A 15,893-nucleotide genomic window follows, 5' to 3' on the forward strand; every position below is an offset into this window, starting at 1 on the left:
TTCTTTACCCAGGCAGCTAGGTTATTGTATATTACGGCACCAATTACCTTCTGTAACTTGCCACGTGGGCTCCTTAGCATTGTATTGGTGCTCCATGTTAATACAATACCCCAAGTTAAGAACTCAACTGGTAGAGCAAATTAATTAAAAAGGAAGAACCTGTCCAGCTAACTCAGATATCTGCAGCTCTGACTAATTCTTAAAGAGAATAAAAAGAAAGTGATGGTGTTTGAGGTCATTAAGTCTTTGAAATACCACTAGAATTGATGCAAATTTGAAGAGGAGGCTTTGATCTTTTCACATGGCTGTCTTTAGAATTATTTTAACACCTATTATTTTAATAACCAAGCCCCACTTCCTTGGACATCTAGTTAAATACAGGGTCAGCTGCTGTGACAACCTGGATAAGAAGGGGGGGTCAAATTCTTACAACTATACAAGCAGCTACTCCACAATATCAAATGTAGGTAAGTCCCACTGTTTTATGTACAACCATTAGAAGATGGAAAAACCCACTTTTTATGGTTCATTAACAAAAAGCTTGAATGGCAAGAATTAGTCTCACCCAACAGCCCGTGTTTATGGAGTTTTTATTCAGCTCTGCAAGGTTGTTTGGTTACCTTACACAGGAATCAGTATAGGTGAGGGATCCAGCAAGACCATTTAGAAAAAAAATAGCCAAATCTTCCATGTGTGATAGATGAGCTGCTCTTGAAGATCCTGTGAAGGCCATGAGCGCTTGCTGCTGAATTATTTTGTAGTAAAAGCTTTACAGGAAAAGTGTTCCTTCCCATATGGTGTGTGGCTAAGTGACGTAATTCATATTACAACTGCAGATATTTTACATCTTTTGTTCACTAACAGCTGATAGAGTGTCTCTAAAGCCTTTCTCTACACTTGCGTGAGGAGCACCACTCTGCACTGTACAGAGTGGTGCCAGTGTTTTTAGCTCGCCACTCAATGCTGTACTCAGCACCTTGTGAAAACAGTTGCATGTCATTCTTCTCCAAAAAAGAAAGGGGTTTGCAGCTCAGGAGCTCTGCAGGCAGTTAAGCCAATTTATTCAAATTGTACTTTTCTTGGAAAGTGCTGCCTGGAGCCACTAACCTGGCTATGAATCATTGACAAGCGGGTGGATTGGAGCGATACAAACTGACTTCTCCGTGGGGTAAGGTTTCTTCTTGTTCCTCGTAAAAATTCTCTCAAGTTAGGTAATTCTACAAACAGATCATTACAACAAAGCAGGTTTGAACTACAATACAAATGATGCAAGTCTGGCATTATTAGATGGTTACCCATTGAACAGTAGTTCCAGAGCACCACAGCCTGGAAATCAGGCCGTTAGCTGCCATATTTACACTATTGTTACAAAAAAAAAAAAAACAAAACCCAAACCAAACCAAAAAACAAACTGGGGGATGGGGATGGGCAGAAGGAAAAAGGAAACCCTGAAAAAAACTCAACCCCAACTCCCAAAGAGCAGGCAGCCAGGAATGCTGAGCTCTGCCTCTTGAGTCTTCACAGAATCAATCACTTCCAGCATCCAGATGGTGTTCCTACAAGGGACCCTTGAACTGGTTTCCTGAAAGATGCTGCCTGATGGAAGGTTTGGAGCTTGCAGCATCACCCAGCTTTCGCCAGACAACCTGTAAGAAAAAAAATAGAGGGGTGAGTGGGAAAAAGACAGGAATTAAAAAAAAAAACCACCACCAAACAAAGCCTCTGATGAGTTGAAATGTTTTAGAAGTCAAAATGAGCCATTTTCCAGAGTTGGGATGTAATTCTCCGCAGAACCACCGGATGGCAACTCTGCACCATTTTCTAAAGGAAAAACATTGATGCATTTTTCTAATTAGACTCTCTTGAAATTAGAACCATTTTTGCCTGGGGTAATAGTATAAAACAAATGTACTAGGTTCAGAAGTTAAGTTCAATGGCAGGTCAACCCTGACAAGCTTACAGAAATGATGTTACATGAACAGAAAAGGTAATGAAAAAGCTAATGATTAAAACCGTATCTATAGAAGGTTTTTTCCAAAAAACCATACATTTTTATAACTCTAGGGCCACTGGGGTAAGAGGCTATTTTTTTTTTAAATAAGATAAAAAATAACACTTCAAAACACTTCATAGCTGCCTTAATATTTAATATTTAAATTTAATATTTAAATTTAATATTAAATTTAATATTAAAATATTTAAAATATTTAATATTTAAAAAAAGCCAATGATACACAAACAGAAATTAATCCATTTGGGAGGATGAAGTTACAGCATTTTACCTTTTGCCCTGCGTGTCTGTAAGGGAATGTGGTCTTAAGCAGACAAAACAAAAGACCCTAAAAGGTAGGCCCACATTTACTCTGCTCTTTGCTTTTCTTGCAATGATCCAGCAACCAAAGTGCAGTGCTTCAGCCCTAGCCATGCTTGCAATGATCTAGTTCTGCAAGAAGCGCTTGTGTTCTTTACACTCTCTTTTTAGAGCTGAGGTGGTTTTCAGAATTTAAATGGAGGGTTAGGCTCCTCTCTGCTGCTGTGAGGGACTAAATGATGCCACTTGTGCTGACCCCCAGTGTGGACTTCTAAAAGAAATGGCTTCATAAGCATCCTCCCTGCTGTGGGCACTGCTGGTGCTGTCAAACAGCAAATCACTGACTGCAGACAACATGCAGCTTGAGCCATGTTCGAACAGAAATCCCAAACTCTTTGTTCAAAGCCAAAGGGCCTTGAAGCTGGAGGCAGTGCCAGAGCAGCAGACACCACATAGAACATCTTTGTGTGAATGCTCACCATATAGGACATGGCAGGCTCAGGAAGCAGTGTGGTTGCCCACCCTGTTGGCAGTGCTAAAAGCACCCCAAAGTTATGATGACATCCCATAGCTTCAGACATGAATATTCTCCCTCTGAAGTTACCTTATGGTAACTCAAGCTGTACATTTTTAATGAGAGCAACTGCTTGCTGCTCAGCCCAAACCATGTCCTTAAAGACATGGAATCAGCTCCTAACAGGACTCTTCAAATCAGTCACACACAGCTCTTGGTCATTTGTATTAGCTGCTCTGCATTCCTGAAGGCAGCAGAATGGGAAGCATCTGCCAGCAAAGGGTGCTCACTGCAGTGAACTCAGGTTACTGATACCCAAAGCAGAGGTCAGCAGAGCCTCCACTTATTCCAGCGGATCTCCCATCATGTTTGGTGTGGCTTGTACAGAGTAGAGCCCTGCTCCTCTGTGCTTCTAAAAAAAGGACACAAAAAACCCCCATGGAGTTGCTGAATGGAGTTATTACATTGCACATTTCTCGAACGATCGCCTTCTCCTTTTCACTCAGGTCTTCTTCATAGTTGTCTTGCATTTGCCTGTCCAAATTTTCATGGACCTCAAGAACCTACAAAAAACAATATAACAAGCATTACATTCCTCAAATAATTAAGTGCCCCTAACAACCTTGATAACCAGTATTTAAACTGGCAGGATTCACAAAGCCTTCAGAGGCAGAGCTCTGCAAAGACAAACACAACACCAAGCTGAGCACCTCCATCCTCCCCCATCCCAAGCGATGCTGTGCCTCTGCCCCACCACATCCATGCTCATCAGGGAAGAGGCAAACCAGGGTGTGTGTGTCACTGAAAAGCAGAGTATTACCCACTGTGCAGCTTAAATGTGTGGGTCCTTAATCAGCCACAAGTTTTCAGATCTTAGACATGGCCAATTTAACTCACCTTTTGGCTGAAAATTGTTATTAATTGATTTAGTTTTTCAAGGGAGCCCCTTGGAGGCCCATGATGACAGTGAGCAAGAGGCAGCCTGTTAGAACACAGCCCTGGGACTGACTCAAAGATCCCAATATGGTTCCAATCCCAGCTCTTGCCCACCCCTTGTCCGAGCTGGATGCAGCCAGGCTGCAGAGGGGATGGCAATGAAGTGGGGAAATTTTACAAGTATTGCTTCCCAGGACCCTTTGTTCTAACTGCAGCCCTCTCTGAAGGTGCTGTCCCTACTGTGTGCCCAGTGCCATGGTGGATCTGGGTCACCCTCTCCTTGTGCCACAGATGCCCTCTGAAGATGGAGATAATCACATCAACTCCCTGAGATTATCTTTAATCTCTGTTGGCTCCAGCAGCAGGTGTATTTGTGTGCATAAATACTGCTATATCTCCCAGGGAAGAACCAAGCCAGACCCAATGCAAGGATGGGTTTCACCTTTTGCTGAGGTATCCAGCACTGGATGCTCCACAAGAGGGGATACCAGGATAGACTATCCCTAGGTCTGCCTCAGCACAGCAATCGTGCTGTACTCAAACTGTGTTATGAACAAAAATAGGTCATTCTCCTAAGGCCCTTAACCTAGTTCTAAAATGCACCAGCTACTTTAACCAACATAGCTGGGACCAATCCTTGCACAGATAAGAATTATCCACATCCTTTCTAAGAGTAGACAAAGGGCAAGAGGGATGCAAAAAGCATGTAGATGCTGACAAAGAGAGCATCTAGTTTTTGCTAAACAGGAGGGAATTAATTATTGATCCAGCTGGACTTCCACATCGAACTCACTCAGCTGGAGTCAGCGTGGCTGCAATGCTCAGCTGCAAAGGCAGAGGCCTCCAGGATCACATCCCTGTGCAGAGCACCAGGGCTGCCAGGCTGGCAGCTGAGCACTGGCAGGTGTCAAGGACAACCATGATTTAGATAAAGATCACATCAGCTCCAGCCTCTGCTTTCACCAACCATCAATGTTGCAGGCACAAAAGTCTCAGCAGACAAAACTAAACCAGTTTTCCATGACTTTCACTTAAACTGAAAAACCCCCCAAAAAGCAACAACAAAACCCAACATTCCAGGAGGTGTGGATGGGCGGAGCAGCCCCTTTCTTTCAGTGGAAATTTCTTTTAACAATGTAAACCAGGCAGAGCTGGGGCTAAAAGCAAATCAGACAGAAGCTATGGCTCTATTTAATTTCTGAATGATTTGGGACTCTATTTACCCTGTAAACCATCTTGCTCCCCAGGCCCACCTGATGTCTGGGTAGGCACTCAGTAAAGATGAGTTAGCATCTGGGGTAAGAAAAAAAGGCATTTAACAGCTTATTCTCAAAAGGCATGCTGGAAAAACTACACTTCGAAAAGCAAAACTCCTAAAAAAAACACAGGAAGGCCTCTTTGTGCTGATCTAGCCCCAGACATTCTCAGATGTTGCCAGGCACCACCTCAGCTCTTTAGAAGAACCACATTAATGTTCCTCCAATTACAGCACTGGTGTTTATGGACATGCTTTCACACAAATAGTCTGTGGCTCAGCTGAAGTTCAAGGACTGTCGATCAAAGAAAATAAGGTATATCCCCCCCATGATTTCTGCCACATCTCAACCTACAGAAGACAGTAAAGTGTGCCCCAGGCTCAAGGTGTCTCATGTCATCCTGGCCTTTTTGCTCCTCATCAAACTGCACTGACAGCACTTGGCTCTTTGCAGACACACCAGCACGATGTGCTCTCCCTGAGTGAAATGCCAGCTGGCCCAGGTGGCTCTGCTCAGGCATGGGATGATTCCCCACACTGGGGAATGGGGCTGGACAGGGTAATGCTGCTCTTCTGCCTGGAGATGTCACCTCCTGAAACCAACCTGCACTGTGCTCTTGATGAGCAAGCTGGCTTGTCTGGCTTTCTTCCTGCTGATACATAAACTGTGAGGAACACCTCGGGTATATTTAGTTCTCTTTCACGACTGCACTGACGTCTATGACCAAGGCAGTATCACCTCAAATTCATCCAGTCCATCTCATCCACCTCCCCGCTGCATTGCTGTACTGGCCCAGCAAGACCACATGATGCATACTTAAAAAACAAACAAAAAACCCCACTGAAGAGTTGTGATGACTGCAGTAAGGCTTTGGAAAGGGAGCTGAAAGTTGCAGCAAGAGTTTCTGTCCCAGGAAGCACTCTGAGATGGAAGGATGCTTTTTGAAGGGTGCAAGGCTCACTGTTTTCTTTAATTTTAAGTCAGAAGGAAAAAGCACTGCTGAACACAGCACAGTTCTTCATCAAGGGAGCAGTCTGTATCCCTTGATAGGACTTTTCCCTAGTGTTGTCCAAAACCTGCCTTAACCAACAGCAGTGGGAGTGACTGCCTGATGGCTCTGCACACATGGGAGATCCTGGCTGCTGCTGCAGGGGAGGCGGGTTATAGGCTAAGCATTGTTCTCTTGCACTTGTCTCTTCCTCACCTCCCCATGTCTTTAGCAGGTTTGCTCAGTTCCTAAGAAAAGTGCTTTGATGTTAAGTGAGATACTGAGCTGTAGCATATGTACCTTTTATTCTCGTTAGCAAAAACAGCTGTTAGCAGTGCCAACCTGTCATCTCACTCCTTATTTCATAGGCACAAATAAACAAAAACTATTTCAGAAGCAAAAATAAAGAAAATACCTAAATGCCCTGATGAACAAACTTATGTTACATGACAGGCAATGCTTCAGCCACATAGCTGGTGCACAGCCCCTCTGTGACCTTTGCTTGGGCAGACTTGCACTCAAGCAGTCCACAAGTGAAGTCAACTTTCATCTATCCTTGCCCTTCTTTGAGGTAAGAACCTAGCCTGTTACAGCTGTAAGGACTTCTTTACACAACTAAGAAGGGCTTTTTCAGATACCTGATGTGGTATTTTAGGCTACTCTCTTCTCCTAAAGGAAAGGTCATGAGCTGTATCACAGGCAGTGAGGATCTATGCTGGTAACTGCATCAGGATTCCCATATGCAGGGAAAAGCTGCCCAGTCCTGCAGGGTGTAGATAAGACCCACTCCATATGCTCCAGCATGTTGTTGTCATGAAACATTTTCTTCTATCCAGTTTAAGATTCTCAGCTGGAGACCAACAGCCACAATTTCACTATGTCACAAGAAGGGAGGAGGAGAAATTGAAACAACCAGTTTCCTCAGTCTTTTCAATTTCCATCTGATCCTTGGAAATGGGCCACAAGATGGAAAAACAAATAGCTTCTCATCTCTCCCTGCCACACCAACCTGCAGGAAAATTTCCTCCTAACTTCAAATGTGAGAGTATTTTTAACCCTACATGTGTGGGCAGGATACATCACATGAGATCACTTACATCCCATGAGATGTCTGCTAGGGCACCTGCTTCCTAAATCCAGCCATGGCACTTGCCAAGGATTTGAAGACGAATGCACCCCACCAGCCAAAATGTCAAAGTGCAGAAGAGAATTTTTACAGCCCTTCCTAATGACCAAAAAAGCTCTGAAGTAGAGGATTAATAATGAAGATTATGATATTAATAACAGTACTACTACTAATAATAATATGTGCAAACAACCAGTCATCTGACTTCAATTCCTTTACATGCACCTTTGCACCACACCTCTCAAACTTAATTTCCAGTTTCCAAGAATCTTCCTCATTAGTTTCCCAAACTTTTCCATAAGCTTAACAAACCACATCTTAACATCATTTGTTGCTTGCACTTCCTAAGAGACTCTCTGCCATAACCCTTACATCAAATAGAAACTTAATTTCCAAAAAAATGTGTTCATAATCAATGTATAATTATTTGATTTTGTAACTTAAAACCACTATCAACTGTGCTTAATATTGTCCCTCACAACCACCTCACCAAATGAAATGAAGAGCAGGAGCAGAAAGGTATAAATGCCACAGTTTGGGAAGAAAAGGCCAACAGCAGTAGACTGAACTACATGAGGGATAGGATGACAACATGCAAGTAAAAACGGATTAGTACAAAGTACTAACTTTCTATCTGTTGTGTTGCCATGAGAAGAGCAAACTTGCAATTCTGCCAGACAGGTCTCTGCTGCCCCACAGCACACTGTACCACATCATGGCACATCCTTACCTTCATAGCATGCACAACAGCCTCTGGTTTCTGACCAACAGGGACATATCCTGCTGCAGGAGAAGATGCAAGATCTGCTGTCATGCGAGATGGACCCTGTTGAAAAAAGATAAGGTTAATTATTATTAATTATTATTATTATTATTGCATTAATTTCCTTTGGGTGATTTAAGCAAGGAGAAAGAGAACATCCAGAAAAATTGAGCACTAGCTTCTCCCAAATTCAATCCTCTTCAGCCACCTGCAGAGACAAAAGACATCAGTACCTCTTCCTCACAAGTCACTTGATTTAATGCCATTTAAGCCTACTATCACTCAGGCTAGATGTATTCAGGCAGGAGATCACTGTGGTTTAAAGCTAAATTGATTCAAGAAACATTTTTTGCTCACTTAAGATAGCTTTGTACAAAGGCAGGATCAAAAAGTTCTCATCCTTCTAGCCAAGGGAGCAATGCAAACAAGATGATTTTTCAGCATAAAGCGGTCATTTCTAAGAAGCTGCTTTCATTAAAGAAACAGTTGGCATAACTTCATTGCTTTTCTGGCAACATTTTTACATAGACATCAAGTACCAATCTCCAGCTACAGAGAAAATTGTGAAGGCAACCTTAAAACAAGCAGATGTCCAAAGCTAATGTTGGCTGGGTTTGTTTCCAAAATGCTGGCCAGTCTTCTTGCATGAAGGATCCCATTGGGAAAGATGCCGAAATTATATTTTACAAAAGATTTCTACTGTCCAAACAGCCTTGTAAGCACTTTTTATGGAGCTTTCTTTTTTTAAAAGCATCCAACTTGGATTATGAGAGACACAATATCTTTATTCAGTAAGATGCACCCTGCCTGTCCCTAATATTTTTGGACAGCTTTGTAGCAGTGGGAGAAATCAACAATGAAACCATTGACAAAACTCATATTTAGTCTTCACGTCCTTTAGGAAACACAAAGAATGATTATACTGAGGGCCTCTGAAAGCAAATTAGGATGGCAGAGCGGCATGTAGCACCATCACAGGAATGCCTTCACACACAGCACACGGGGCAGTCCATTCTCATCTTTCCTGTGTTTAAAAACACAGCATGTTTTATGCTTCCTCTCATCACTTTGCCTCCTAAGCCAAGGCCAACAAGCTACTTGTGCCAGAAAGGAGGACCGGTGGCAGGGCACTTCACCACCTCTTGTTCTTCCAAATGTTTTAAATTGTGGGGGCCTTTTTACTAATGAAAGTGTTCATGTGCATACATGGAAGAAAAAGATGGGCTAAGCCATTAAGCAAACCCCCTCCCCAAAAAACCATGAAAAACATGGAGTTTCTCATGCCCAGGCCACTGAACTGTGCTGAACCCATGTCATGACAAACAGCCCTTTACTCATAATAGAGGCCTTCACAAATTGTGTTGCTGGTGATCCAAAAACTTCCTTCTGAGAGGCAGGCATCTCAGAAAAGTGAAAATTAGACTTAGTAACTTCACAGTAATTCTCCAAGGAGATTTAACAGACTGCCAAAGCACAGAGATCAAGAGACACTCACTGGCTGGGCATGGTTTTCAATATGTTGGCAAAGGGCTACAGCTTGCTGGATCTGTGGCCACCTGGGGACATGTCCTCAGCCACCCCATCCATAAAAGCACACAGAAAAGACAGAGGCTGGGGTGGGAGCACCAGAGACTGGGTCCAGCCAGTCTATAGATGCTACTTAAGACTGCAAAATGGGTTACAAATTTCTCACAAGGCTGGTAAATGCAACAGTCCTTCCAGAATCAGCCTCCCACATAGGTCAAAGACATCAATATGTGCATAATTCCTCTGGCTTCAGCATGAAAACTGCCTTCTTTCTATAAATGACCAGGGTCCTAACAACTGAAAGAAGAATCTTCAGGACTTTGTGGCCATGAACTGGACCTAATATGGATCTTCCCCACAGTCCCCTTTAGAAGTACCACAGAAAATACCAAGCAAAGGTCTGACATCCAGTATTTCCTCTGAGTTGAGAGTGATACAAGTGAAGAGAATTCTGCTGGATCCTACTTTTACGGATTTTAAGCAAAATTTTAAGCAAGATTTTAAGTAGTTTTCTGATCGATCTGGAGTAGCTAATGAGGCTCCTGTATGACAGACAGGCAGTGGCAGCTTCCCTTCACAGAACTTAAGTCACTAATGAGCTACAAAGCATTTCCATGATCATAATCATTCTCAAAATTATTACAGAATATAAATTAAACCAGCGTGATTAGAGAGAAATGTTTTCTAAAGTGTTTGATCATATTTCACCAATCACCACTCTGACATGATAAAAGTAACCTTGCATGCATGGTGCTGCACTGAATATATTGTGTCAAACAAAAACTGTTCAAGGGGTCATCATCCTTCTCAGACCAGTGGTTGAAATTCAGCAAGGACAATCAGCTGAGCTCCACCTGGACACAGGTAGAAAATTTGACTTAAGAAAAGAAAAATCATGTTAAAGAATGAGGGATGCGACAAAGGAGGTAGACCCAAACCTTGCAGTTACAGTCTCAGTATAAGATTACTCAATTACTAAATCAGACATGATCCTTGATCCTTAGCTTGGAAGCCAGATATCCCACTCAGCTGAAACAGATGCCCAAATTGATGAGTGCAACAGTCAGCAACGGCAGATCACAGAATCACAGAATGTCCTTGGTTGGAAGAGACCTTCAACATCATCCAGTCCAACCTTTGACCAACACTATAAGATCACCACTAAACCCTGTCCACACGCCATTTAATTACCTTCAGGGTTGGTGACTCCACCACTGCCCTGGGTAGACTACTAAAAATGTCTGACAACCCTTTCAGAGAAAAAATGTTTCCTAATATCCAGCCTAACAGCCTATCCAGATCACTGTGTAATAGATACTTATATGGAAGAGTGTTCCAAATGACCATGATGCAGACCTGCTTTGCCTCAAGCCACAGAGATCTCCCAACCACATAAGACTGCTTGCTGCTAAAGAAGGCCACACATGCACATGAAGGAAGTAGGAGAGCAAGTTAAGTATCTCATCAACATCCCCACTCTTTGATGAATCAGGTAAATACACACACATGGAAGTACCAGGAAGCACTTCCCACTGCTATGGATGGCTTAATATTTACCATTACACTCAGTGCTCTTTGTGCAGTTGCACCCCTAGAGAAGGTTCTTTCCAGACACAGAGCTGGGAGTATTATAAGGGGGGGAATAGGTGCTTTGTCCACACTGATTTCAGTATGGTTCACAAAACACCTTCAGACAAATTCATATCAGCTTCCTGTATGGAGGAATATGTGAAAGAGGCCAGAAAGGAGGGGTTTGTAGTCAGCAAGGAAAGAAATTACAACATACCCAGCAGGATGAATGGCCAGACTTTGGAGAACTGGAGAGGAAAATGGACAGAGTTCACTGGTATTAACTGAAGGGGAGGAAATAGAAGGAACTGGAGATAAAGCCAAGGTTTCTGGGCTGGAAAACTGCCAACAGTGGGAGAGAAGGGAAGGAATGGGAAGAAAGAGGAGGATGTTAATATTGCCCAGCAGGAAACCAGATGAGATGAAATGTAGGGGGAGAGGGAACCAGAGATAGGAGATTGGAAGAAGGGCAGGAGGGCAGGGAAAATCTCAGGAAGTCAGTGTTAAGGTAGTAGCTGAAATCACAGAGATAGGAGAGGAGATTCCTCATGCCTAAAATAGATGTATCTGGGAACTGTGTAAGAATTTTGGAACTGTGGTAAACAGCTGCATCCCAGCACTCTAACTCAGCTATTCTGAGAACCTCTTACCACTGCAGAAACCCATGCCCCTTCCGGTTCCCTATCACTGACATTTTCACAGCGACTGGAACACAACTGACTCAGCACCCTGACAGACAATAATAGAAAGGTTAATCTGGTTACATCCTAAGAAGTAGAATTTGTCCATATAGGCAAAAAGCAATTTGGTGTGTTCTGGGGCAGGCATCACACTCAATTTCCTCTCTCTGTCTCATTTTGTTGAACATGCACTCTCTGGCTTTTCCACTTGCTAGGACTTCACAGTATTTGGTAGCTCAGAGATGGCTCAATCTTCATCCTCAGACATGTGGTTATGTGGAGTATTGCATAACTAAATAAATGAATTTTGAGCTAAAAGGGAGTTCAGAATTCACCAAAAAGGATGCCATTATATTTATAACAAAGCTGTTGAGAATCACCATCTTGATTGTGTTTCCAGTTTACAGGAAGCTGACTCACTTCAAAATGCAAAGTTTCTTACTCTCTTTGGCCACAACTAGCTTTGCAGTACCTCCAGGTTTACAGCAGCAGAGAGGAGATTGAAAGTTAGTTTAACTTTCTGAACTTGTAATTCAAAAACAAACAACTGTACATGTATGTTGTGGTTTAAAATGGTGACCTGGGTAGAATTACATCTCACACCACTTTCTGTTTTCTCCACAGCCACATTTACACTGCTAAAAGAAAGAGCTGCCCAGTAGTGAGATTACCAGGGGGGTGGAGGTGTCTAGGTTAGGTATCTTACACATGAGAGATCTCAAGTGCTTGGAGGAAGCATCTTATCTTCCCCATGCACAGGGTTTGTTGGCCACTGCACCTCTGAAAGTCAGAGACCCTTCTCCAAGATACGTTTGTAAGAAGCAAAAGCCCAGGGAATCAAAAGCTCTGGAGCTCTGTGTGATCCATTCAATGCTTTCTAGTCCTTTTGCTGCTCTGCAAACCACTGCAGCCAGTTCAGAGCATTCAAGATCACTGTGGTGTGGATGAGTTCTTCCCTGGGAAAACCAGCCCTATTTTGCTGCCAGTATTGCTCCGGGACTGTAGTGTCCCAGGAGGCTCCTGGCAGGGCTCTTCTGCATCCCTCATGGGAGCCAAGTGTCAAGTAATCATGTATCCAGCCTCTCTCCCAGTGGAGAATCCATGACAGCAATACTGAAGCACCACTGAACACATTTCTCTTTCAGCCTTCACCTATTCCTCCATTTCAAGCAGATCAGTTCTGGGAATTTGTTAGTGTCTGTGATGGGACCAATGCAGTTCTCAGCACTTACTGTTCCCGCATAGCATCAGCCTTCTCGTCCAGGCAGACCCACATCATACATGCCCAAACCACAAATCAACCCAAGAAACCCAATTCTGAGTCTTCATGGCTTGTGGTTCAATCTATGGTCTGTAAGGGGATTCACAATCCAGCTGTATCACTAATAGAATAAGAGAGGAACTCCACAGTCTCTGATGTCAGAGCATCCTTGAAGCAATATGCTACACGTAAGGGATAAATCCCCCAATTCTCTTAAAAAATGTTTGACCTGGTGACAGCCTCAAACACAAAGAAGAAAACCAACCAAATCAAACTAGCCCATTCACTGCCTCAGCCCAGAACACAAAGACTATCAGCAGAGCAAAAGTACTGATGTGAAAAAGAAAAATCCAAAGACAAGAAGTACTGATAACGATCCTTTTTAATCTGACACAAAAATTAAAGAGCAAAGGCCTCAACTTGCTGCTGCTGGAGAAAATCTGCTCCTCTGTATTAAGCCATGATGGCACAGCCAGTGTTTAATACCAAATTGCCTGATGAGTCCTTGCTGACTCTATCTGGTTGCACACCATGTGGTCCCACACTGATGCTGACAAGCACCACCATCAATACTCCATTCCTATGTGTTTGGAGGAACAAAATTAATAGAACTCTCTGTACCAGGGCACGGTGGGAACTCCTGATAATGACACACCTCCACAGAGGCAAAATAAGGCTCAAAATGTGAACATTTCTTAGTAACAGTAGGGATGCTTTGGAACCCAAGAAGAAAAGAACCTAACTGGAGACAACAGGTGTCTGCTCTTTTGGAGGTTTTGGACTAGAAATCTCAAAAAGGAACAAAGAAATGGTTATAAACAATTTTTCCTTGATTCCTCCAGGGATCTCAAAAGACATGAGACCCTGGTCGTGCCACCAGTTTTCAATCTCTTTCTGCTCAATTATATTCTGTCTTTTAATTACATGCTTTCCCACCTCAGCTCCAAGAGAGTTATTCTTCATCTGCAGAAAGACTGAATACAGCCTAAGTTGCAAAACCCAGAGGACCATGTCATGCTGATTTTACTTCACCTAAAACCTACAGTCCCAGGCACTGAGGATGGATGCTTCAGACCAACATGGAGCATGCAAGCATTAATGCTTCTGAACCTCATATCTTCTCCTTGCTTTTTTTTTTTTTTTGTCTAGTATTAAAAAAACCAAACCAAACCAAACCCAAAAGCAGACATTTAGGATTCAAATCCAATTAAATAAACCAAATTTTTGTAGTGATACACTTCAGACAACATAAAGGTAGATGGAGTCACAGCAGACACTGAAGTTTTTATTGCTGAGACAGAACAAGGAAAATTACATTGCAGGCAGGCACTGCCAGACAAGTCTCAATCAAATTCCTAGGCACGGCTATTTATCTCACAGTGGTTTTGTTTTCAGTCTGCTTGCCCAGATTTGAATCATACCTGGGCCCTTCCTTAGCACCCATCACCATCCAGGTGTTTTAAAGAAATAAAGGTGCAGAGACCACCTTGTAATTACGACCTGCTAAGGGACAAGCAGGAAGCAGAAACATGTCTGCAGCCCTGGAAAGTGGAAAGTGTATGGCAGAGCCAAGCAGTAACTTGGAAAGATGCCATGTCCGATTGCATACCCCAGCCCGAACATGCTGGCAGAAGTGGGGCTCAGAAATCTTTGGTTTTGCAAATGGTGCTTGTAGCTACAAAGTTTAGAAAGCGCCTGGAGGAGCTCCAGCCAGAGGCAGTGCTGGGGGCAGATGGGGAAAACCAGTGGCAAAACCAAGGACCAAGAGCACAGGGCCACTCTGGCATGAAAGAAGCATCCCTAGACCCTTGCAGGGAACAAACTGAAACCCCAAAGGACAGTGTCCCCATGGGAAACATAGCACAGGCAGCACCGAGGGCAAGCAACGGGCTGCACACAGCTGGCCCATCCAGAAAGAAAGATTAATTTCCTTCCCTCAGGAAAATGATCAGCAACCCCCGGGGGCTGTGGGTCACATGAAAAAAAAAATAACCCCTGTTACTGGCAGCCTGAGAAATTCCCTGGGCCCCAAAATGGCAGATCAGACCCCCTCACCATTTCTGTGTTTCAGTCCTCTGCTGCCTTGCAGCTGCAGGGGTTAATGCCTGAAACAAAGCGATGGCACAGCGCAGCACTGAAGCGTGACATGACTCCAGGCTGACTCATCTCCCTCCCATCCTTAGAAGACCCTTCCCCTCCTTGTTGCATCTTCTCATGCCCACAGCAGCTCTGCCATTGCCACCACACGTGGTGCTCCTGAAGGGGTCTGGCTCCTCTCACAGCCCCGCAGGGACAAAGCCACCTGAAGGCCCCTGGCAGCAGCCCCAGGGCTCCTCCTTGGCTGCAAGAAGATTTCCCAGAGGCACAAAGAAGGGCCCAGCACCAGCTGCTCTGCAAACCACACCACTGCAAAGAGGAGCATTCCTGCCTCCCTGCTGCAGGCAATGCCAGACCTCTTGTTCCAGAGCAAGGGACACCCTGAACAGAGACAGGGAGCACCCAGCTCCCTCGTGTGCCCAGTGTGCCTGGCATATGATTCAAAGCACTGAAGATATTGGTTATTGTTATTTCTTCCTACTGTGCAGAAAACCTGCCAGCATCCAGCTCCAAAAAAACACTTGCTCTCACCTTGTGCACTTAAAAGGCTGCGCAGCCTGATGTTCCCTAAGTCAAAGTGGGCTTCCTTGCAGCTGTGAGTGCTTGACACCCAACCACCAGGAACAGGAGAAAGAAAGAACATGTTGAAGATCCCACAGGCAGACACCAGCTCCCCAACACGATATGGGTCCTGGCTACTGGTGGGAGTGAGCACAGGAACCATCAGTACTCTGTATTAGCATATTCCCTATCAAATCAAGGGACTTTACTGCAGCTGCTAATCTCCTTTGGCACTACTTAATTTGCTGCCTTTAATCATAGAGAGCAGCTGGTCATGTAAACATTCAAATCCATGACTTAACCA

The 15,893-nt window shown here is 43.8% G+C and overlaps 1 protein-coding gene across 3 annotated transcripts in view; it reads right to left on the reverse strand.

The window, feature by feature from the left end:
* Positions 1-242: 242 nt before the first annotated feature.
* CCDC85C (coiled-coil domain containing 85C) overlaps positions 243-15,893 on the reverse strand; it is a 104,427-nt gene continuing 88,776 nt past the window's right edge. For all 3 annotated transcript variants that reach the window (XM_030451719.1, XM_030451720.1, XM_030451721.1), the window contains 3 exons: positions 7,862-7,957; positions 3,290-3,388; positions 243-1,646 (listed from right to left, as the gene is read on the reverse strand). In XM_030451719.1, the coding sequence (XP_030307579.1) occupies positions 1,557-1,646; positions 3,290-3,388; positions 7,862-7,957 (285 nt within the window). In that variant the 3' untranslated portion in view covers positions 243-1,556. The remainder of the gene's footprint in view (positions 1,647-3,289; positions 3,389-7,861; positions 7,958-15,893) is intronic.

Source organism: Calypte anna, chromosome 5A (assembly GCF_003957555.1).
Source record: "Calypte anna isolate BGI_N300 chromosome 5A, bCalAnn1_v1.p, whole genome shotgun sequence".
In the NCBI taxonomy this organism is placed as follows: domain Eukaryota; kingdom Metazoa; phylum Chordata; class Aves; order Apodiformes; family Trochilidae; genus Calypte; species Calypte anna.